This window comes from Panthera pardus, unplaced genomic scaffold (genome assembly GCF_024362965.1).
Source record: "Panthera pardus isolate Hobbes unplaced genomic scaffold, ASM2436296v1 HiC_scaffold_22, whole genome shotgun sequence".
Lineage (NCBI taxonomy): Eukaryota > Metazoa > Chordata > Mammalia > Carnivora > Felidae > Panthera > Panthera pardus.
The window spans coordinates 47,752,709-47,776,917 of NW_026526788.1; the positions used below are offsets into that span (position 1 = coordinate 47,752,709).

Sequence of the window (24,209 nt, forward strand, 5' to 3'; positions counted from 1 at the left end):
CCAATACAACATCCAGAGACTGTATAAGAAAAGAACCTGCCAGAAGGATAAAAGGATTCGGTTTAGTAAACGTGAGTGAAGGTAGAGATTCAGCAGAATATTGAGGGGCAGCATATTTTCACATGAGACGGTGTTTAAAGAGGCAGTGCCTGTCAGATTTACATTCTCCCGTAACTCAATTTCTAGCAGGGGAACATATCCTTTAATCAATTTAAAGCAGCTGTGATACTTCTCTGGTAAGATGTCACAAAAGCAGATGAAGGCTGCCGCCTGTACGTTAGGTCCTACGAAAGGCCACCATGTTATTGACCTATTTGCTTCCAGTTTTAGGGCTCTGAGAAGACATGCATACCACAAACTGGGAATACACAAAAGTCTGAAGAGGATTTGCTTTACTTTTCTACAGGATATGGAAGTGTATTCAGGGTAAAAATATAAACTATGAAATCTAACAATATACAGAGGTCTTTCTATTGCAGGTTGCTGTCAAAATTGGCAAATTCATTAAAGAAAGTGGTGTTGGTCCCAGACAGAAGTTACTCCAGACACAAAACTGCTATAAATAACACTCCTCAGAATGGCCCCAGAGCCATGCCCCTACTACAAAGTGACTTGGCTGTGATTCAGGGGACACTTGCTAAGCAAATGATCAGGGATCAAGTCTTTTGTAGAAGATAACTACAATCACCTGGTACTCACCAAACACTCTGTGGATATTCTGTTGAATGAAACTGTTGTCAGTAAGGCATCTTCTATGACTTGCACTCAAATGCAAGGCCAGGAGGGAAGCCAAGTTCAAGCTTGAGGAAATAAGAAACAGGCAAAACAGGGATTCTTCCAAAAGCTCTGATTTCTACATGTTGCCTAAATCACTGAAACAATTTCCCAGGAGCAAAATAAACAGAAGGTGGTCGTATGCAAAATATTTCATTTTCTTTATTTTTATGGATGTCATTAATACAGCAGGAACTGGTATGATTACAAAAGATACAAAAAAATCAGAAGAATGTTAGCTTTCAATAGAAATTAAAACCTGAGCTGAAGGCTGATCAGAATGTCTGACACTTGGCACTGTCCTGACGAAAGTTAAGAAACAGGTTTGCTCAACTTCATAAATAATTCGTATCGACTCAGAGGAAGTTAACTTACATTTCAAAATCTACACATTGAGCTACAGAAGCACGGACACTGGAGTCAAATGGCTTTCACTGTCGACAAGCATTTGTTTAAGATAACCAGTGTTACCTAAAACTCTCCAAGGGGGAAAGCAGGGAAGCGTGTAAATTGTAGATTTCTAATTAACAAGTTGAGATGTGCTGGTAGGATATGGTTTAATTATTTATTCATGTAGATCTAACAGGCTGGCTCAGTTTGTCAGAGGGTAAGCGAATGCCGAAAGCCAAAGGCATGGGGATGGGTGAACATGAAGCCACCCTAACTTCTCAGAAACAAGTGGCACAGTGTAACACCATCTCAAAGAACTGTGCTAGTGGGAATAGGAGACTTGTGGTCTACTTCAGTTCTCACTTTGGCTTCTAGAGGATCTCTTATTAAGCACTGGGTGAAAGACAGGGAAATTCAATTCCTTTTATTAATAAGTGTCCATAAGCAGGAGGGAAAAACAAAAGCTAAGTGAACAGGAGTACACTTTAATATGTTGAGTCTTGAGTCATACTTACATACCAAATGGTTAATATACTACAAAACTTTACAAACATAAAATCTCCTCATCGGCTGCAGAACTTCCACACTAACGGAATTAATTTCTTCTCCCTTTTAATTACTTCCACAGAAAGTCCTAAAACTGAGGAGTCACTAGAATACCTGCACTTTCACACGTGCCATTAAAACATAGTTATTTTTGTCAAAATGATGCAGGAAGCAATTATCACATGAGGTCAAGGATCTTATATTCTCTCAAAACATAGTTTCGGGTTTTTGTCTTCCAAGTTACATAAAAAGAAACGAGACCAGCTGGACTTGTAGTTTTTCTCAGCCCAAGGTCATTAAACTCCCAATGTCTCCATGCTAGGAAAGGATACAGTATTTAAGTGCTCTATTACAAAATATCTCCAGTTCTAAAAGGGACAGCTTTTATTTTTGTATTTAAAAGAAGGCTGAAGCAGTGCCCTTTACTTAGCGGAGACCAGCCACTGACTTCCTACCTGTACCAGCTTTCCAAGATGACACTAAGTGAGTTTTTGCCCTAATATTTTTGCCCCGGGTTTTACGAGGTTTCTCTTCTTTGTGCACCTTCATGTGCTGCCTAAGATGAGAGCTCTGGCTGAAGCATTTGCCACATTCACTGCACTGGTAGGGCTTCTCCCCTGTGTGGGTTCTCTGATGTTGAATAAGGTGGGAACTCTGGCTGAAACATCGGCCACACTCATCACACTGATAGGGTTTCTCTCCAGTATGAATTCTCTGGTGTTGAATGAGATTTGAACTCTGTTTAAACCTTTCTCCACACTCATCACATTTATAGGGCTTTTCCCCAGTATGGATCCGCCGATGCTGAATGAGGTTAGAGCTCTGAAAGAAACTTTTCCCGCAATCGGCACATTTATGGGATTTCTTTCCGGTGTGAATCTTCTGGTGTTGAAAAAGAGTTGAGCTCTGACTGAAACTCTTTTCACATTCAGTACATTTATAGGGCTTCTCATCCAACCTTCTTCTCAGTCTACTCAAGCTTGAGTCAAATCGAACAGTCATTCCCCATTTTTGCCGCTGCCGGCCTGTTTTGCGTGGGTTCTCATAAGCTTTTCCTTGGCTTGAGCTCCGAGAAATACCTCCCTTAGGTTTTCCTAACCTCATGGTGATGAGCCAGATGTACTCTTAACACTCTGCTCTGTTCTTCTGAAGTTTCACCTCCTAGAGCTCCTCAGCTCAGAATTTTCTGCGTAGAAGAAAAAAATAAAAGCCAACTTAGATCATTTGTTAATTATTCAACTTTAATACCTCTTCAACCCACTAAAATTGTATCCATGCTTAAATTAACAACGTATCCAGTACAGGGGTGCCTGGGTGGCTCAGTTGGTTAAGCGTTGGACTTCGGCTCAGGTCATGATCTCGCTGTTGGTGAGTTCGAGTCCCATGTCGGGCTCTGTGCTGACAGCTCAGAGCCTGGACCCGGTTTTGGACTCTGTGTCTCCCTGTCTCTGCCCCTCACGCCCTCACACTCTGTCTCTCTCTCTCTCTCATAAATAAACATTAAAAAAAGTTTGTTTTTTTTTTAATGTATCCAATACATATGAAAGACAATTCTGGGGGAAAAATACTTGAAAAATAATTCTAATAATTCCTAAGGTTTCAACTTAATAAATATCCCCGAATTTTGACCAAATTTACCCATGGAGTTTTTGTCTGTTGAGACATGACAAAATAAAAGTGATAATGTGAAATATATGTTTTTATTAGGCATTGTCAAATGGATATATAATTCTGAAGGATGAAAAGGCTGAGACAAAATAATATCTTCATGGGAACAGAAGAAATAATTCCAAAAGACAATCAAAATTTGGGTAATAGACTATCATTACATTTTAGTATTTACTCCCATGTTAAAATTCTACTTTCTTACTGGTGACTACATAAGGCATCCAAATGAAAATGAAATGACAAATCATACTACTTTATTAAATATTTTTGTTTATCCTTACTTGGTTAGCCATTCTACTTTCACTGCGTGAATACTACTTGGCTTTAACTTTGTAGCATAAATTGCTTTGACAGTAGGAGCTCCTCTCTAGGGAGTGGCAAGTTTGTGAATCAATTCAATAACACGGGATGAGAAAAATATAAATGAAGAGACGCTTTAGTATTTTTTCTAGATTCGAATGATCCAAGAAAGAGGACAATTCTTTGAAAATTTGAAACAAGGGAACTGTTTTTGGAGAGAGGAAAAAAAAATTTCAGAAGAACTTTTAGTGGACAGTGGAATAAAACGGAGTAGGAAAAAAGCGGGGTGAGCAGGGCACAAGAAAAGGAAGGGCGGCAAGTTTACATGCAAAAGTAGGAAAGAATTTTGTAAATACCCAAATGCTAGGAAAATTCAAATAAATGAATTTCATCTATTTAGGTATTTATTGAAATCATGGCCATAAACAAGTAAGTCACTAACTCCAAATAGGTGACAATGTGGGATAAGATGGGCTACAAAGGTAATAAAATTATTGGAACTATTTTCCACATCTTGTGTCAGAAAGTAGACTTTAAAATCAGAATAATTACTCTGGGTCTCTGCATACAAGCCTATAGAGCAAATAACTGAAAATACAAATTACATCACTGTTCTTGCTTTTCCTTCATCTCATATTGTATAATTGAGACTCTAGGCCTGGAAGTGCTGAGGACTTTATTTGGGATATTTAATAATTAGCTCTGTTGTAATTACGGTAAGTATCAGAAAGAGCAAACTGCACACACTATCAATTACTGAGAGGGCACCACTCATTCCTTTAGTGAATATTTACGGAGTATCTATTACAGAATGTATCTACTTACAGAATATCTATTACAAGGAAACATTTGTTAGGCACATGGTCTTGTGTTCAAACAACAGCTATAATGGGACTTACACATTGAAAAAAGAAATCATTTTTCATACTCTAGAAGTCAGATCTGGTAGGAAACTTTTAGATTGTGCAATCCACCCAGAACACTACAGATGAGAAAATCATGCTGAGAGGTAGCCTGTGATGCCAGAGACTGTGCTATGATATTTCATTCTCGTAGCAGCTTCACGCGACGATCTCTATTTTACAGCTAAGGAAAGGCAGGCATACTTCGGCCAGGCTCCCAACCCCTAGCAGCCAGGCCCCAGAGCTCATGCTCTTCAGTGGAAGACCCGAGTGCAGCCACAACTTCTAACACCAAGTCCAGCGCTCCGCCCCGGTGCTCAGCATAATTCCTCGGCGGGTGGAGGTATTAAGGTAAACCCGAGCGATGGGAACTGTAGTCGTGCGAACACGCGTACCGGAGCGGGCCTTGCTTTCTCTCGCATAGAACTGGGAAGACAATAAGGCTGCTACATCATCAGGGTGTTAGAGGTGTAAATGAGTCAGTCTCTGCGGGTCGCCCCTAACAGCCCTGTGCTACCCAAGCGTTTGTTCAAACTAGTTAGTCCTGAAACGGCGATGGCCGGCGTAGGGGATGCGGCCCGACTCGCAGGGACTCCCGCGCAGGCCTCCGCCCTCCCGAGGCCTCCGCCGGCCGCTCCTCGCAGGCCCGGCCCGCCCAGCTCCCTCCGCCCCCGCCCCCGCCCCGTGGCTCCGGGAGCGGGGGCCCGGGTCCGCGCCGCCCCGCGGCGGCCAGCTGGCGCCAGAGCGGCCTCCGAGCACCGAGCACCGGGCCTCGCGCCCCCGGCCCACTCACCGCGCCGCGGGCCGCCGGCCGCCACCCTGCCTCGCTCACTCGCTGGGCGCCCCTCGCGCCGCCGGAAGTGAGGGCCGCGCCGTCAGTCGGCGCCGAGCTGCCGCTCTAGGAACGCGGTGGGGGCGACCCTCTATGGTGCTGGGCCCACCGGAAAGAAGGAACCGTATGCTTCTCCTTGTTTGTTTCCCGCTCTCGCCCCTCTGATGGCATCCGGAGGCCGCCGGGACAGCAAGACCTGTGGCGGGGCCCCTTTGTGGGCGCCCAGCGGCCTACGGGGCCAGCAAACCGAAGCCCGATCAGTCAGGGCTTTCTTAAGGCAGCGCCGGCCTGCCCGACCCCCTAGACCTCATTCTTCCTACAAGTATTGAGCACTTATGAATTATAAGAGGTACTTCTGGAGAGCCGAAACTGTTACCGATAGTTTTTCATGAGTCACCTGTGTTGATTTTTTTTTTTTTTTTTTTTTTTACCAAGTAAATGTCAAGATTTTTTTTTTTTAATTCCAGGGTAATTTACTGTCTTATATTAGTTTCAGGTAAATTTTAAGATCTTGATTTGGCTTTGTTAAGCAATTCCTGAATGGGCAGCATCCCATCTGGGAAGTAGAGATGCTCCAAGGAGTTGTAACAAAATGAAAGATTTTTATAGGAAGGAGGGACAATAAATTATCAGCAAAAGAAAAAAAAGTGTTGTTACATTTTGGGGGGAGGGAAGGAAAAGCAGGGTTTTTGTCATGCAGATGACCTCACTAGTGCCCATCAGGAAATTTCAGGTGTTAAAAGGCCACAGTCCTGGGACAGATTGAAACTAATTAAGTCTTGAGTTCCTGTTGTGGGGAGCGGCACAAATGACCCCATTTTGGGCTTCTTTAACTCCTTAATTATCACCAAAAAGCCTTTGCAAAGTGGAAATGATCATACTCTCTAGTTCAGGAAACCAAGACCTAGAGAAGTTTGCTCAGGTTTATACAGTGTGTGAAGTGGAAGACCAAGGATTGGGAGTGGCCTTTTCAGCAACAGTCTCCTGATTTTCAGCATAGTCCCCTGTTTCGCTTTAATAATGATCTCTCCTGATTATTCTCTCTTACAAGCTCCTCCTCCTTCTCCAGCCTGGCAGGTGCTGGGTCATCTGACCTTTCTTCCTCTCTGTGCCCTCATTCCCCTGTTGAGCTACTCCAGTCTGATGGCTTCAAATACCATCTGTTAAAGCTGGAGACTGCTGACTTGGTAACTCCAGCCTGATCCTGGGACGCAAATATTATTGAACTCCAGGCCTGTATCTGCAATTGATTACTCAGCTGCCATTTGCATGCGTGATGGACACCCCAAACCTAACATACACCACAAAGGAACTTATGACCTGTTCCTTCAGTGGTCTCCGTCCCAGCAATTGATGGCAACTCCATCTTCCTAGTTGCTCAGGTCAAAAATCTTGATGTCATTGTTGTCTCTTTATCCACCCCAAACCCAAACCCAATCCAATCCTCAATTCTGGTGTCTCTATCTTCAAAATCTACCCTGAATCGAGCCACTTTCAACACCTTCACGACTATAACCTGCCCCAAGCTGCTGTCATCTCCTTGAAGGCTGGGGCTTTTCTGGGAAACCACCCAGCAGGGACCAGTGTGCCCTTGAGCCTGGTGGTATTTGACAAGCTCATTCTAGGAAGAAGCGCCTACACACGTGACACAGAAGCCCCGTCTCAGCAGGGAGTGCTGCTGCATTTGGCAACAATGCAAGGGAGCCTGGTCACACGTGTGACCCAAGCACAGTAACAGGAGTGGTCCACACACAGGGACCCCTGGACAATAGTTCTGTCTACCAAGCCTGAAACTTTGCTTTCTGTTTCCTTTGGGTTCCCTGGGAAAGGAAACTGTGGGAATTCCCATTCCTGGGTTTGTAGAAAACATTCTATTAAAATCCTGGCTGGGGGGGGGGGGGGTGAGGGGGGGGCGGGATAAGCAGAGCCCCACCCTGCATGTTCTGAGTCCAGGCGCAGGTCAACAGCTGACTTTCTTTCAGACAATCTCAGCTTGTGGGGCCTAAATACAGCACGTGTACATATGCTGTTTTTACGCTTAGAATGGCTTGGCTATGACTGCACTTCCTGCCTGATCACGGCTGAGGGACTGAGGCAAAGGGGCCGCTGCCCACCTGGGCACCTAAGAAGGATGTCCCGCTCCTTCTCCACAGCTGCAGGGTGCCTGCGTCCTGCCCACCTTGGGGCACATTGCACACTCCTGGCTCCTCCACAAATCGCCTGGTCAGACTGAATAAGCCTTGTGCTTTGTTTCCCTGCGACTAAAGGCCCAGATGTATCCTGGGTGAACACAGAGCTTTATTGTGAAAGTAGGAAGGTCTTTAATCCGTTTTCTGGTAAACATTCCAAGCAGGTGGCATATGGTTATCACATGAGAAAAACAAGCTGTTTTTTGGTTCCTTCTGATAATTTGTTCTGGGCAAATCACCCTGTTTTTCCTGAGTCCAGGCCATCTTTTGCAATCATGTTGATTTCATCCTGTGTTTATTATTTTCTCTGGTTGAGACCTGGCCTGGGAAGGCAGGCTTGTTCTAGGAGAGGACACTCACTCACAGGAGTCTGTACTTTGTTTTTGGATACTTTTATTACCTGAGATACTAGTTAGTGAGGGAGCACGTGAGAAATATCGTAAGCTCTATGGAAAGAGGAAAATAGAGCTCCCACACAAACCAGCAGGAAACCACAGAGCCCAGCAGAGAAAGTCTGCAAGTGTGGGGTCACTGTGAGCTGAATTAGCAGCTTTTCAAATTGCCTCTGAAAAGCAAATATGCTGTTGATGAAAAGATTTGCTAACCCCTTAGATGACTGTAGAAGTGTACATTCCCCCCTTTCCTATACAACTTGCTAGTGATTTTTCTTTGCTATGATAGTCACAAGTTAATTTTGATAATGTCTATTTCAAAAGTGATCCTTATCTAGAGATGTCTTGAACAATAATATTGTAGCAACTGCAAAAAAAGAAAAAAAAATCCCGAACACCGAAAAAACTATAAAATGAAACCAGGGACTGCTTTCAGAAGGTCTCCTGATCCAGTGGCTTTCCCCTGGGCTTTGTCTTTCTCCTAAGCTGGCACGTGTTTCTCAGGCTGGAGTGCCACATACTCCAACCCGGGCTCAGCCTCAGGCCTCCTTCCAGGGACTTAGATCAGCTCTATCCTCTCTGGTCCAGCTCTGCTGTTCCCCTGGCCCTCCTGGGTATCCAGCTTGCTTCTCCAATTGAGGGTACCCCTGAACACCTCCCGGTGAGGTGAACCGTGGCTCTGTCTTTGTCCCTCCAGGGCTGAGCACAAGCCTGGCATAGTTACCGCTGAACAATGGATTGGCGGTTGTCCTAGACCTGAGCTTGTCAATAACGGGTTGGGGAGTAGAGCGACCTGGGGGAGCCTGTTTGATTTGTTTTCTACCCTCTCTTACGTAGAGATGCTGCCATCCCATCTGAGCTCCTGCCTGGAAGATTCCTATGGTCCTGATGCCAAGATTTTGTAAATCACGGTGGCCCTATTGCTTATCATTCGGGCTGCCCACAGACCCCCATCAGTGATTCTTTCTCTGTGCCCTTTGGCTGCCTCTGTCCTCAGGCCCCACACCAGTCCCAAGGATGTGCACTGAAATGAAGGAGTCACGTTGGGGTCTAGAGCAGCGGGCTGCCCCCAGCATTGGCTCTTTTGCCAACTTTGGCCACACGTATCGTAGGATAAAATTTGAGAGGTTCGAGCAGGGAGTTAGGGTGGACACACACAACAAAAAGAAGGCTTGGTCCTAACTCCTTCACTTCAGCACACCTTTATTGAGCACCTGTGAAATTACGTTGCCAAAGGAGAACAGAGACGACAGAAACTGCAGGGGATCTCCCTGGGGCATCTCTGCATGTCTCTGTGACAGCAGAACTAGGTCAGGGCACCCCCGGCACGAAGTTCACCCTGAACAGTGGATCCACAGGACAGGGCTGCTCCCAAGCTCTGCTCTTTATGGGGGCCAGTAAGGAGCCACTGCACGGAGCAGAGTTGGGATCTCTCTTATATCTGGAAGACTCTCTAGTTCTTCTCTTTAAATCCACTATCCACAGGCCCCAGTGGGAAAAGAATTTTGTCTTTAATTTGCTCTGGTTTGGACAAACACTTCACATGACCAACGTAAACTGTTGCACAGTTGTGCAAAGGCCTTCTTGTTCATTCCAGAAATTCTCCAACAGCTGACAAACCCAAATTTTTCTGGCCCCAGGGGGGTTCAAAGCGCTTTCTCCTCAAATACACATTTCTTCTCATTGTGCCCCTTTGACGGGAAGCGTAGAGAGTGGAAGAAAGAGACCAGAAAGGGCAAGAGGCACACAGGTATCCATGGGACAGCGCGACGGGGACGGACCATTGCCTTCCCGAGCCCGCCACATGGCTGCCCCCCCGCACAGCCCCCTGGACTCTGCTCCACACAGGCTGGCACCCTTCCAACGCCACGTGGGCCACCTCCTCCATGTGATCAAAGTGCCATGTTTCCTGCAGCAAGCTCCTTATAAGAATTCCTTCAGGTCTCACTGAGGATGTTAAGAGTGAGTGCTGCAGAGGGAAGATGGTGCGCTCATGGTCTTACTCCTGGTCTGACCTCTGCTGCCAGGGTGCTAGGCTGCATGGGACTCGTGGGGTGGGCGGCCAGGGATGCCGTGGAGAAGTGATGGCCGGACACAGGGCACATCCCGTGTCTGCTAGCAGCCCCTGCTTTTCCCAGCAGAGTCCGGAGCTGCTGCATGAGGTGAGGGCAGACGGGGATCTTGTGGGTCACGTGGATGAGGCGGTGGGGGGCTTGTGGCTGTGCAGAAACTCTGGGCCAGGCCCTGGGAGAGCAGACAGAGCGCACACCTCACGGGCTCGATCGGGTACTGCTCTCCTGAGCCAGAGAGGTACGGCGTGAACAGGACCGGCCGCGACATCCAGCCCCATACTCTGGCCAGTGCCACGGCTTCGGGGCTACTTGCCGCACAGGCAGGCCTCACACAGACGCCCCACCCGGCAAATTTCTGGCTCCTCAGGCCTGGCTCTGGGCCCTGTGAGGGAGCCAGGAGCCAGGGGCACGGGACTTATGGTGCTCGGGCAGGTAGACATGTAGAAGCACGTGTGCTAGACTCCTCAGCCGGTGGCTCTCGGTCAATGTGACCGATCAGGGCCTGGCCACCGGCACTCGGTGCGCACCGGCCGTGGGGGGCTTCGGAAGAGGCTGGTGCCGGCTGGCTACTCGGCCTCCACCAGCTGCTCCAGGCGCTGCAGCATCGTCAGACGCAGGGCTTGGAACCTGGAGGGAGACACAGTCAAGGGGACTCGCTGACACGGGAGGACACAGGGAGAGGGGAGAAGAACGAAGGAGCACACAGGTGCCTGGGCCAGTAGACCCGCGGCTGGCAGCCGTCATCTCTCCTCCACCAAGGAGAGGGAGGAGCCAGGCCCACACCCTGCAAGATGGCTGGCTTAGAAGAGCAGACAGATGGGGCCTCACACCCTGCTGGGCTTCAAAAGCAGAGCGCGCTGTTCCTTTCCGAAAGGGGCGTGCTGGAGTGGACAGGTGGCAGGGCAGGGATCGGGAAGCCTGCGCTCAAGCCCAGGCTCGTCAGTGACCTGTGCTGCGACCTTCCTCACCTCAGGCCTCGGCTTCCTCTCCGTGCACTGAACAGACTGACCAGGTGCCCCCCAGGTCCCCTTCCAGCTCCAAAACCCTACAGTGACACTGCAGACTGCACGGTGGACCGTCCTCTCTGACTGGGGGTCTCTGCTGACTGCCGGAAGAGGCCTCGCCGCATGGACGGAAGCCCGCGGGGCGTGGGGAGGGCCGTGGCTTTCCAAAAATCACTCAGCCAGAAACCGGAATCCAAAGCAGTCTCCCCACCGCAGGCCCTTGCCGTGAGCAGACTCCCTCCTTCCCTTCCTAAGGAGGGGGACTCCAGCCCTGGCCCTGGCTGATGCCCCAGGTGCTCTCCCTGCCCCACCCTCCACCCTGCAGGGGGACAGACCAGTCACTGGGCTGTGCATCTTGGCTAACCTCGCCCAGCCGGGCCTTGATGTATCTTCCCCAGGAGCCGGCTCACCTTTCCATTGGCCAGGTCCCCTGCGCCCGGAAACATCGGCTGTTACAGAAAGCTCCAACAGCCACCGCTTTGGGGCAGGCTCAGAGAGCCCACTAGCACAAAAGGTGCAGACCAGGCTGAAACCGCCCTGAGCAGGCCCTCTCCTCACTTGCCCCTACAGAGCTGTGTCACCAGAAGAACTCGTTACCCTGGCCCAGCACCCAGCCACACTCCTGCGTGACTCTCCCACTCAGTTTCAACAGCTGTGCCCTTCCCGTGCTGGTGAGGTGCTGGGGCCAGATGGGCGGCTTGCACCGCAGCCTGCCATTCTGGCAGACTGTCACCCCATCTTGGTGTCAATACTGAGCAGGGGGCCAGAGGGAGGTGCTGGGGAGCCAGGGCTGGAAGGCGAGGGGAGAGCTGTCCCGGCCCCAGCCTGGGTGCTCTGCCCTGCACGCTTGCCCTGGTGTTCAGGACCCACGACTGGCTCCTTCTGTGCTGCTTACTTCATGGTCAGTTTGATTATTTCTCTTTCCTCCTCTTCTTTTAATTTTTCAACAAAACTGTCCAGCACCGGCATTTCAAATTTAATGTACTGAGCGACCTAGAAAATCCAAGAACATTTGAGTGTGCTTTCAATTAGAGGCCAGACATGTGTTTTCTTTTCCTCGTGGCTTCCACGGCAGCCAAATCCGGCAATGTCTTATAGCCGAGGAAGTGGCTGCCCTCCTCCCCAGCCAACCCCAGCACTCTGTCTGCTCTGGGATGGAGGACAGATCGGCTCATTTTTACCTCACAGGCCACTATCATCCCTGGGACGAAAGGTTAAGCTGGATGTGAGGAAAATTATTCAAGAGAGAGCAGGACCACACTGGGTATTCTCTGGGGTGGGGGTGAGGGGGACCGGGAACACCACTGTTTCTATCAGTGGAACGAATCTGCACTAGTCTGTGAATGGTCTGAGGGATACAGGGTCACCGGCCTTTGCCTTGGGTTCAAACCCTATGGGCCTTTCCTGTGTAGGGGAGTTTGGCAATGTGCTCACTCCTAGCCCAGGACTCAGGCTGTGGTAAGACTTAGCCAGCTGGCTCCCTTCCACAGGCCCTGGGTAGGTCCTAGTTAAGGAGCCCTTGTGTAGGTCTTTAAGGTAATAACTAAACACACTCTAACAAAGGAAAAGTTTCTACCTGCCGAGGGGAAAAGCACAGGCTATGGTTTTCTAGGACCCAACTTCTTTTTTCCCCTAGGCCTGCTGTTAGAGCTGGTGGTCACTGACAGGAGGAGGGAGGGCTGGAGCCCTCACTCTGCCAGGCTTGGGGCCCTTGAGGACAGCTGTGTGGCCCCTGGAGACAGGGCCTGGCCAAGGTGCCCTTCAGAGCCCTTGGGGCCCCCATGCTGTCATCCGGCTCTTCCTTCAAGAGCAGGCTTCCCAGAGCCTCAGCCCCAACTCACGTCGTGGGGGACTTCCTCGCCCAGGTCGGCTTCCATCAGGAACATCCTGGCGATCTTCTCACACGGCCCGTGCAGGATCCTGGAAATCAGCGGGTACTCACAGTCTTTTAATTTTGTTCGCTCTGAAAAAGAAGGCAATTTACAAAATTCATGGGGCATTAGTACTGCCCCTCATTGTTCCAGGCCGGGAATCTGGTAGAAAATGGATGTCCGGGGGGCCCAGGAATCTTCTCCAGGCTTGGAAGAGAAGGGTGCCCGGAATGACATGTGATTGTGGCACAAAGCAAAGACCCAGGTCAGAGAGGAACAGGAGCCGAGGGAGAAGCAGAGAGGGCAGAGTGGCCATGGGGAGGCCAGTGCTGTACAGAGGGCCGTGCGGGTTCGGCAAACGTACTTGGGGGGGAACCTTCAGCTCCAACTCCCGGACCCCGACACATATCCCCCAACCCCTCCCAACTGAGCGAGGCTGGAGATGGTGACTTCCCTTGGGATTCTGAGAGGCATAGCGAGGGTGGCTGGGTTTCGGTCTGGCAGAGGCATTCGTCGTGGCCCCCTGCCCAAGCAGCACGGCCATTGAGCCTGCCAAATGGACAGCGGCTTTTGTTTTCATGATCTGGAAGCACAGGCAGACACTTACCCCCAGACTCGTGAACAATGTAGAGTGCAAATTCACTGGGGCCATTTTCCACCTGTACAGGCAGTGATAGGCAGTCAGACCACGGCTTTCTGGGACAAGACGGACAGAAAGGGATCCCTGGCAGTAACCACACCCCCAGTGCTACACACACAAGTCCCCAAGGATCCTCCCCTCTCCCTGCTCTAAATCCCAGAGATGCTGCTTCAGTCCAGGAAACCTTGCTAGACCTTCTACCCAAGAACCACGGGCACCTTCCCCAGCCTTTGCCAGCCCCCTCCTCCAACAAAACAGCAAACCATCAGCCTCCCGGGGCAAGGCCGCTCATGGCCAGACTTACTCGGAACTTGTTCAGCAGCAGGGTGAGCACGTGCAGGGTTGTCATGGTGCTGTTGACCCTCACGTTGGTCACAGACCCATAGGCAGGAGTAAACACTGAGGTCTGTGGAGGGAGGCGGAGAGTTCAGGGCAGGGCCAGAGGGACATGGAAGTGATATCAGGCAGGGTCTGGGCACACTGTCAGCCAAGTGGTCCAGAGAGACAGGTGAACCTGGGCTGTGGGAACACCTGTGCTTGTCCGGTCACAGGTCTACACACAGCTGTGCCCACATCTGGGTGCACTTGGGGAAACTGTAGTAACAGAGGACTGAAAGAAAGATGCCTCCAAAGCTGTCAGGGCCAGCTCTCTGATCCTAGGAGCCAGTCCCATGGAAGTACTTCACAGGGGGTGGGGGGGGGGGACCAGTCTCCTTCTCACTCTGTCTCTGAGTCAAATTGCCAAGTGTCTGTTGATTCTAAGACGGAAAGTTTTCGAATCCGTCCGCTCCTCCCCATTCTCCCAGCAGAGCCCGAGAAGAGGCTGTCCGTCTACACTGCCTAAGTGTCCCACCTTTCTCCTGTCCAATCTCAGCACTTTCCATCCATTCTCCACCCTGCTGCCCAAAGGAACAACCTTTCAAGCACCTTGCAGCTCTGTGTGTTCTGGACCAGCTGCGTTAGCACAGAGTCTTGGCTCCCAGCCCCAGCCTCCTGAATCAGAACCCGCATTTTGAGGAAACCGCCAGGTGATGCTTTCCATACAGGACAACTTGAGAAGCACTGTCTTTTAGCATGGTTCTTGTTAAAAGTCTCTGAAGGCTTCCCATGGCCCAAACGGCACCATCCACAGCTCCTCTCACTGTTTACACATGTGGTACAATGATTCTCTCCCCGTCTCCCTGTGGTCCAGCCACACAGACTCTTCACATTATGTTCCTTGCCTTTGCCTATGAGACACCATATATCCAGCCAACCAGGGCATCGCCTGAGGCTTCATAGTCCTCAATGAACACTAGCCAGGTTATAGACCTGCTTAGCATTTCATCCCAAATCTTTGATTGGCTCCTACAACAGCTTTTCGAAGTACCTGTCACTAGTCTTCCTTTTAAGAAAGGATGCCGAAGCTCGGAGAGGTTAAGTAGCCCGTCAGGGTCACCCATCTAGAAAGGACAGAGCCATTGGAAAGCCCTTGCTTTGGATCCTCCCTGTGAGACTCCCCCACCCCCCACCCCCAGGTGAGCTCTTCCTCACTTGCCAACACCAAATTCAAATTTGCACATTCCTCCTCTGTGGTCCCAGCCCCGCTGTCCCCAGGAAGTAACTGGAGCTCGGGTGTATGAAGGACCTGCTCAGTGTCCCCAAGCACCAGGGTCAGACTCAAATCCAGACCTGCCTCCTCCAAAGTTGAGACGTAGAATGACTCTGGGAGATACAGAACGCCGGAATAGGCTTTCAGTCCCCAAGAAATACGGACTGGAGGAGTTAGGCCATTTCAAGGAGAAGAAAGGTCTTGTCAACAAGACGTTGTCAGTGCTTCTGCCTGGTGCCTTCTCTCACGATGATACTGACCAGCTCCACGTAGGAATGAAGCTCCCATCTTTGCCATCTCTAACCACAAAGGTTTCTCTCGGGTAAAACACATTGGAATCCAACAGCCCAGGGCAAAGCACTGGGACAGGTACCAAGTTTAACCCGGTCTGGAAATCATGTCAACATCACTGCGAATCACAGCAGTTTTGAAAAATGATGGAGTCTTGAAGTAATAGCGTGCAGTCCTCAGAAAGAAAATCCAGACTAACAGCCTCAGGAAGTCAATTCTAGGAACTTCTTTTCTCCCATTGCTGCCTGTGACTCAAATACTGTGTCACCTGATTTCTAAGGACACGGATTCTGAATGGATCGTAAGTAAGGTGAGAGAGGGGGAGCCCCTTACTCAGCCAGGAGATGGGAATCCACTGTCCAACATGCCTAAAGACACTAGCTCACGTCCTGGGGTTTAGTCAGTTTGCCTGGAAGAAGGAACCCACCTTCTGTAGGTAAATCTGTCACTGGGAGAAAGAACCACCCTGACTGGATTACAGGCTAGTGGGTTCAGTGTTGGGCTGGCTGAGGAGCCCTTCTCGCCAGAGCAGCTCCAATGGGCCGAGACAAAAGCTCTCGCTGGTCATTGCTGTGCATTTTAAAGGATACAGAGTGCTCAGATCTCCGTGTCTCTGGGATATTTGTAATGACTAAAATAAGGCTTAATGTGCCAGACACACATCTTAGAGATGAGTCACTCTCTCAGAAGAGGGGGGTAAACGTACTGGAGATAAACCCCACTCTTTGGTACCTCGAGTCACGGATCAAAAGGTTCCTTTTTTAGGAACATAGAAATACAAAGAGCTTAATCCCATGCAAATATTCTTTTAAAATTTTTGACTAATTCCTTAAACTAGCATATAAATATCTAATATGCTTACATAACGCCTTACAGACCAACCCCCTTTGGAACCAGATTTAAAGAATATCCAAGCCAGATTGTGAGTCCTCTGGCTAATCCAAACCATTCTTAATCTCTGCTTAACCTCAGCCCTACCTCCCCTGTGCCCTTTCAGGAAACTTGACTCTCAAATAGTCCTGGGTTTTCCTGCACTTAGCAAAGATAACCTATTGTCACCCCTGAACACTCACCGCCAACCCAGCACAGAGTGGAAGGCGGGTCCTGACAACAAGCTTGCCTTGCTGAATTCTTCACCCCGAAGTCCAGGGTGCCCCCAGAGCACTCGAGTGGCTCCTGGCAGGCCTCAACTGTGTAACCGTTCTTGAGATCTGACCCTGAGACCTGCCTTTGCCAGGCCCCCTCCCCCTCCCATGAGTCATTGCCTATCAAGACGGGCAGCTGCCTCAGCTGGAAACCCCTGCTTCCATTTCCCAGCGCTGCAGGATGTGGCCCCGTTACGGGACACTCCATCCGGGGCCTCACCCACACTGCCACTCATGCCATTTATAGCAACAATCAACTTCTCCTTTTACACTTCGGTTTGTTTAGGGACTGATGTCATCTGGGGAAGGAGATCTCTTCCTAGGGTCAGTACAATGCGCACTCGGACAAAAGGCTAAGTGCTGGGAACCAGGAGCAGGGCAGGTTCTCTGGGACACAGGAGCACATGCCTCTGGGTGCACCTCAACCGAGGGGGCTAAGCTGCCCTGTAAGAATGCCAGTAGCACGTCATGTTCCCACAAAACCATCAGCTGAGCTCTGGTGGAAACCTCATAGAAAACTGCCTCATCAGACGTAAACATGGCATTGCTTTCCAAAAATCCATGCAACTTATGAAAATGGATGGACAGTGAGTAAGCATGTGGTAAACAAAACAAAACAACACAGGCTTTGGGGTCACCAGGTGGAATGCTTTGCTTTGTTTTGTTTTGTTTTTTTGAATGCTACTTTGATGTGACTTTGGGCAAGTTCTTTCTCCCCCTGAGCCCATCCCCCCCATGAGGACACAGATACGACCACCCCAGTCCACAGGGCCAGGGTGACGGTGAACCCTGACAAGACTTCGGTGCGGCCTGGCCTAGCGAAAGCCCAACAGTTGCACCCGTGCAGGCTGGGGGCTGGTTCCCCGTGGCCTCAGCTTCAGGGCCCAGGGAAGAGGCCGGGCTGGGACATCACCTTGTGGTTGTAAAAGTGCCCGTTGATGGAGAACCGATGTCGCCGGATCCTCTGGGCCTCGCCGGGCGTGCGGGACCGGGGCCTCCTCTGGATCACACAGGCTGCGTCGCTCTTGGTCCGCATCAGCTGTGGGGTCTCCTCATCCTCCTCCACGGGCTCTGCAGGGAGGAATGAATGAGAAAGTTGGTCCCGGGCGGTGCACAGGTCCAGAGACCTGCTGTGCTGCCGTGCATGGGACCTGGCTTCCTGGGGCTTTGTGGTGGCACCACGCTACAGCAGACAGTAATGTGAATGCTGCTGCTGTGACAGAGGCTGGGGTCCAGCTCGGGTGATGCCCACTTTGCAGACCGGAAAGGTGACCCCCAGGCAGGATGACCTATGTCACCACACCACATGGCCGTGGTGTGGGCCTCTGTCTCTGGGCACTCAGGGCAGGTCTTTGGCGGCCCTGTCCCAACCCTCTGAGCCCCGACTGAGTGCGAGAGGGACAGAAGAGCAGTCTGGACCCCAGAGTGTGAAGATGTCCCAGAGGTTCGCAGGGCCAGGAGGGCACCATGCCCGCTACTGATGTCTCCTTTCTGTAATGCAGCACGGTCCAGGGGACTCAGGCAAATTATGTCAAATAATGTCACCTCTGCAAGCCTCTGCTTCCTTTGCTATGAGGAGCTGATGAGACTACCTCATACTGAGGAGGGATTCAGCCAAGTGTTGTTCCTGAAGACAAGTGAAGCCACTCTGTGCCCCTCCACAAAGCTGTCCTTCGGAGACAGTCCTGACCCAAGCCCTTCCGCTCCTACCCGGGCTGAGTGAGACACGGTCCCGGGTAGCTTGAGGCCCCACTTACCTGAGCTGTCTCTGGAACTCTCGGTGCTGTGCGCCGTCTGAGCGTTTGGCTCCTGGGCAGCGACCTTGCCATCCTGAAGAAGCGGCTCCTTTCTGAAAAGACAATCATGGTGCTCACAGAGCTGCTGACAGAGAGAAGTAGCTCAAGTTAGAGAGACAAGGATGGATGCCTCTGTGGACGGGACAAAGGTGAGAAGCAGGGCAGGCTGAGGTAAGGCTGGATTTCACACCGAGTTAATGCAAAATATTAAAAGAAGAGCAAAGAATTGCCATGGTGTCTGCTGGAGGGAGAGGGAGTCGGGCCCGTTGACCCGAGTGAGCTTGTCCCTGTTGCATAGACACAGGGACACAGGCGGTGCCCATGCACTCCTAGGCATAGACTGGGGAGGCGCTGTCTGTGGCCAAGCGCTGAGCGGGCCTTCTGGGCTTCCCTCAGGCCTGATGGAGTGTTGGGCAAGGGCAACCTTGAGGGGCTAACCTCTGGGCCTCTGGGCAGGGTGGACTCCAAGCGAGGGTAGCTGGTGCCAGGCTGGAGAAGGGCCTCTGAGGGTCCTGCTGTCTGCTCACGTGGCTGCTTTACCCCAGGGAGTGGGATGCATGAATCGCACTAGCAGCCTTTCTAAGAAGTCCGTCCAAATGCTATACTCTCAGTCTGCATGGGGTGCAACGGGGCGGCGGTGGGGGGTGGTGTTCAGTGCCCTCAGAACAGCACCTGTACTTGAATTTTCGAAGGGGAGAAAGTTTTGAATTTCTGCCTCTCAGAAGGATTCATTATAGGCAGGAGCAAGCAAAACACAGCAGCCAACTGCCCTTTATTGGGGGTGACAGGGCAAGAGGAGGCAAATGTCCACTAAGCAATAAAATAGGGACCTGTTGTGTCACGATTAAAACGTATTTCTGATATTAAGATAAATCTGGTATCGAGTCCAAGTACATTTATAAAAACAAATTCTGATATTAAAATAAAAGCAGAGCAGTGAGAGGTGAAATCTGTGTGAATTTTTGAGCTAGAACAGATGCCAAAAAACATTCACTTTGTCCAGGATGGGGGGAGCCCCCTGGCTGTAGCTTGCCTCCTTGCAGATAAGGTGGTTCCCGTGAATGTATGAAAAACACAACTGGAGGTGATGGGAGTCTGGAAAATTCTCCAAGAGTGAGGTGACTTGGTCATCATCTAGAAAGATCACTTGTTGGCAGGTGAGGCCATGGGCTCAGGCAGTCGCGGGGTGACAAGGATTAAGGCTGGCTTGTGCTCTCATGTGCCCCATGATGGAGCAGGGCTTCTGCCCTGAGACTGAGGACCCCAGCCCCCGAACCTCTCGAAAAGTAAGCGGGCTTGAACAGTTGTCAGGGAGGCCCCCTGGCCCTGCCTCAGCCATCCCGGCACTCACAGGTGGCAGCTGGGCTGTCCAGGCGTCCAGGAGGCTGCCGAGAGATGCACTCGCTCCCTGTCATCCTGGATCTGGAGCCGGATTGGCCGCCTCAGTCCCCAGGCAATGTTGAGAAGTCCCTCAATGATCAAAGCGCCTTCCTCCTGTGGGGACCCACACAGGTTAGCCTCAGTCCCCAGGGCGGCCCTCCTCGGGGGTCACTGCCCACCCTCCCCCAAGCCCCCGTAAGGGCCAGCCTGTTATCCACAGGACGCCCTGCACACTCTTGGCCGCAAACACATCCTCTCCTCCTTGGGGTTCTCCCCAGGGGGAAGGTACACAAGCCTCTACATGCTCCAAGGCGTAAGGCCATGTGACTGACCAGAGGAAACCTGGGGCGTGCCCTTTCACTGCTCAGCTCTCGTCTGGCCAGGGGCACGGCCTGGGACAGAGCGGCTGAGTCAGGCGTCCCACAGGAACCCAGCTGCTATCCAGCAAGCACGTCCACACAGGAGTAAGGAAACATGTTCCAGAGAAGCATGGCCACAGTGACACCAGTGCCAAGCAGAGAGCCTTCCCACACCCCTCCCCCCACACTGCACCTGGGAAGGAGGCCCCACGGTCACCAGGTCCTGCTGCGAACATGTGCAGGGCGCTGGATTCCATTCCCTGCTGGTCCTCGGAGCTGGTCTCAGCCTCACCCTTCTCCCCACACTGCCACCATTTGCCACAGTAACCACTCGAGTGGGCCGGACCCACCCCCATATTTCCAAGCTGCTTTCTTTCCCGAGGGCGTCTTGCTTTCCTCACCACCTGGACACAGCCAGTCCCGTGGTTCACCACTGGCATGAACACTCAGAAGATCTACAACAGCTCTCATTCTGTGTCCCCAACCAGACTTGATTTCCTAAGGTCTGCAGATGGCACAGCTACCTACTGCCCTTCCGCCAGACTCTGAGGTCCTCATTGTCAGAACCCTCCAGAGGCACCCTCAGCGAGAGCCCTCAGGTCTCAGGGGTGCCACTCACACCCCTCAGGTCTTTTTGATTCTGTTTCCGACCTAGTTCAGGCTCCTATGTATGCGCGACCACCTCCAGGCTCCTTGTGCCCAGCCTAACGGCCCCCACGCGTGTGCCTGGCCAGGCTGCTTCAGAGCATCTGTCTGAACTCTTCTCGGCCTCATTTTCCCCAGAGGTGTGGTCCTCCCAGCTCCAGGCTCCTAATCTGCTTTGATACTAGCCTTTGGGCAGTGAACTTTGAACATCATTCTCCCATTGCTATCTTGAACATCACTCTAGATTCACAAATTCCATTTCTTTCTCCTTATAGGCATGGGAAGCCTTGCAAGAAGAAGGGACCTTGTAGAAACTTCTTCATATCCCTGGAAGGCCTTACGGGGGATGTGCCCTGCAGTGTTGACTTCATACTAAGTTAGTCATCGCTTAAAACACTCCGCCATCCACAGAGAAAACAGTTCCACTTTGTTCAAGGTTATCAAAAGTACACACAGCTTTCTGGAATGGCCTTGCACTACTTGTTAAAAAAGAAAACAACAACAACAACAAACCAGAGTGATTTTTGATAACCACTGATGTTTCACAGTCACAGATAGGTAACTAACCCTCCCAACAAAGGAGAGACTGGATTGATTCACTGGAGTTAGAGGGGGCAGTAAGGAAACCCAAAGTGGGGTTCCTCCGAGCTGCTGCCCCACCTAAAACACCTCAGCATGTCTGTTCACAGAGACCCGTGCCTGCTGGCCCGGCTGACCCGGGTGGAGGGAGATCAAACCAGTCAGGTGCTGGGTATGAGAGTCAGGAGGAAAAGAGAGCACGGCTGGGGCAGGGCAGTGGGGCCAGACACGCTGAGGCTGAAGCTTCAGATATGCCATTGGAAGGCTCTGGAGAGCTGGCAGGGAAGGAGGCAGGGGGAATTGCCCTGGGGCTGGAAGCAAGGAGCTAAAGCAGAGCAGAGCCTCCCAGGTCAGGGGTCAGCTGTGCTGGGGACTGCTGGCCCTATGTCCCTGCATGGGCCGCGTATGAGCCCCCACGCTGTCCCCCCAGCCACGACTCCACTGTCCCTCAGCCTGCCCCCTATGGAATGGAGGGGAGGCCCTGTCAGTCTGCAGCTGTCTCTGGTCAAATCAGAGGAAACCAAGGTCAGAGGAGGACCTCCGGGCTTCTGGGCAGCCCTCACCACACAGGTGGGGAAGTGCATGCAAACAGACAGACAGAGGCAGGACTAGAATGTGCTGTTCCAAGGCCTCATGTTTCCGTAAGTCAGGAAGTCATTGTGTACCCTCAGTTCTGGGTGTTAGCGAACACCTTCCTCCTTACTGGAGCCCCCTACTCCTCCCTCTGCCCTCCACTCCCTCACCCTTATTCCACTCGCCCCTACTCCACTCTTCCACAGGAATGGTGCCCCTCCCTCTCCTGCCCTGTAGAGTAAACATCCCCCAGGGCCTCCTGTAGCTCCAGGCTGGTTGCTGGGCCAAACCCCGCCCCACCCGGCTGTTTTCCTCCCAGAGCCTTCCTGTGCACTGCTATTTTTGGCCCTCGTGACAGTAATTGATGGCTGGTGGAAAAGTATAAAAGCAACTGCCACACCTCCAGGTTCACCAGACGGCTCCCGGAGGCCAGCGCTCCGGACAGGGGCCAGTTGTCCCCACATTCCACGCGGGACGCGGGACTCAGCCGGCTGGGCCCCCCGGCCCTCCACCCTGAGCTCTGTGGGTCTTCCCAAGGACTGTCCTTGCTCATCCGGCATCCCTGCTCTCCCCACGTTCCCTCAGCTACAGGTAAGAGGGAGCAGCTTCCTTCTGGTTTGAGATAAAATGGAAAGGTTTTGTTTCTCTTCAAGGGCAGGGACCTACACAGCCTCACTGGCTACAAGAGACCGGGGGATGCAGTTAGCGGCTAATAGCTGCAGAGGGCGTCCCATTCGAAAAGAGATTTCACGTGTAGGGTCATTCCATGTGTTTCTTACATCCTTTCCAGCGGGTATTTATAACCCTGTTTTATGGACGGGTAAGGGGGGGCTTGGAGAGGTGACCCTGCCATAGGTCCCCAGGTCAGGAACTGGCAGAGACTGGCTTTACTCCCAGGTTCCCTCTGACTCCAGTCCGTTAGGCCGGCTTCTCTTATTTGTATAGGTTCTTAAACTACAGGAATGACAGATTCTTAAGCACACAGTGTCCAGGGTTAGCAGGAAAGGGAGAGTCCAGGAGATCCGAGCCTGGGCTTGGGGCTGCAGACTTCACTCTGCTCTCAGGCCCATGATTCACCTAGGCAGCCTCTCAGGTGAGGGAGGGGACACAGGAGGGGTGACAGGATGGCAGACGCTCACCGCTGGTCCTCTGTCCACCAACAGGGTACTGCTCCCCATCGCCGGCAGCCATGAGGTCCCGGCTACTGGTTCCTGTGGCCCACCTGCCCACGATTCGGGAGACCTTGGAGGAGATGCCGCCCGGGGGGTCTGGGCAGGAACCCCTGGCCTCCCCCAGCCTGGATGACTATGTGAAGTCCATTTGTCAGCTGGCACAGCCCACTTCAGTGCTGGACGCGGCCACAGCCAGGGCCCAACTCGGCAGACCGCCCCAGCCAGCCCAGGCCTTCGAGACGAGCTGCCCTACTGAGTCCCTACGGGACATTACTACCTGCTTCAGTGGCCAGCAGCCTGCACCGCCCAGGGATGGTGCTGCTGACCCCCTGGACTGGCTGTATGGGGAGTCCCAGGAAAAGCAGCCAAGTAGGAGGGACCCACCGAGGCGGACTGGCTCCTCTGCTGACCCCTGGGGTCCACAGAGACAGATGGATGGTGGCAAGGCCCGAGGGACCCCCGGAGGGAGACTCTGTGACGCCAGGGTGCAGGGGCACTCTCTGGCAAGGCCCTCAAGGGACCGGCACCAGGGCTCCCGGCCTTCCAAGCCACTCTGTGGGACTGCAGCCTCCCCCCCACCCCCCCGCCACGGCAGCACCCTCAGAACTCTCTATTTGCACCTCCCGGTGATCCATGAACTCTGATCCCTCCCAATAAAGGCTTCTGTATAGAGCACGCTGGTCTGTGTCACCTTCTGGCCCTCTTCCCCTGCGGTGGGCGCTGTCCCCGGCAGGTCTCTGAGAGGGAGACACCTTTCTGCAGGGGCTGCCCGCCTTGGCATTTCATAGTGAGACCCCCTCCTCTGAAGAGTGAGAACAGCCTATCTGGCATGATGTGGTATTACTGACCCCGCTCGCACTGTTCCTTGCTGGATGATCACCTTGGGCAAGTGACTTAATGTTTCTGTTCATTGGTTTTCTCATGGGTAAAATGGGGTAATTAAAGGGACCTGTTTCTGATGAGTAAGTGGGATAAACCCACATGCATCATGGGGGGTGTGTTGTAAGCCCATACTCGGAGCAGCTACTGTCTATGTGGTGGCTTCAGGGTGGGGAAATGAGGTCGGTGGCAAGTAAGAAGCAAAGGTCTCGGCCCCAC

At 51.8% G+C, this 24,209-nt stretch overlaps 2 protein-coding genes and 1 non-coding gene across 4 annotated transcripts in view; 1 reads left to right on the forward strand and 2 right to left on the reverse strand.

Moving 5' to 3' along the window:
• Nucleotides 1-911: 911 nt before the first annotated feature.
• On the reverse strand, nucleotides 912-5,487 carry LOC109264595 (uncharacterized). Its single transcript, XR_008424864.1, has 2 exons — nucleotides 5,374-5,487; nucleotides 912-2,896 (listed from the first exon to the last, which is right to left on the reverse strand). It is a non-coding gene; the product is annotated as an uncharacterized LOC109264595 (transcript).
• Nucleotides 5,488-9,176: 3,689 nt separating this feature from the next.
• The window catches only part of RASSF4 (Ras association domain family member 4), a 33,110-nt gene continuing 18,077 nt past the window's right edge, over nucleotides 9,177-24,209 (reverse strand). The window contains exons 4-11 of one of the 2 annotated variants that reach the window (XM_019444986.2): nucleotides 19,755-19,897; nucleotides 18,365-18,456; nucleotides 17,521-17,678; nucleotides 13,885-13,986; nucleotides 13,548-13,599; nucleotides 12,911-13,032; nucleotides 11,965-12,062; nucleotides 9,177-10,692 (exon numbers count right to left, since the gene is read on the reverse strand). In XM_019444986.2, the coding sequence (XP_019300531.1) occupies nucleotides 10,632-10,692; nucleotides 11,965-12,062; nucleotides 12,911-13,032; nucleotides 13,548-13,599; nucleotides 13,885-13,986; nucleotides 17,521-17,678; nucleotides 18,365-18,456; nucleotides 19,755-19,897 (828 nt within the window). In that variant the 3' untranslated portion in view covers nucleotides 9,177-10,631. The remainder of the gene's footprint in view (nucleotides 10,693-11,964; nucleotides 12,063-12,910; nucleotides 13,033-13,547; nucleotides 13,600-13,884; nucleotides 13,987-17,520; nucleotides 17,679-18,364; nucleotides 18,457-19,754; nucleotides 19,898-24,209) is intronic. The other variant, XM_019444988.2, reaches the window with a different exon arrangement.
• On the forward strand, nucleotides 22,300-23,783 carry DEPP1 (DEPP autophagy regulator 1). Its single transcript, XM_019445004.2, has 2 exons — nucleotides 22,300-22,530; nucleotides 23,103-23,783. Exon 2 carries the CDS (start codon nucleotides 23,129-23,131, stop codon nucleotides 23,753-23,755), a length of 627 nt encoding a protein of 208 aa, XP_019300549.2. The 5' UTR covers nucleotides 22,300-22,530; nucleotides 23,103-23,128; the 3' UTR covers nucleotides 23,756-23,783.

Excerpts from the sequence above, each read along its gene's own strand:
- DEPP1 (XM_019445004.2), top strand. The coding sequence starts at position 23,129 with ATGAGGTCCCGGCTACTGGTTCCTGTGGCCCACCTGCCCACGATTCGG.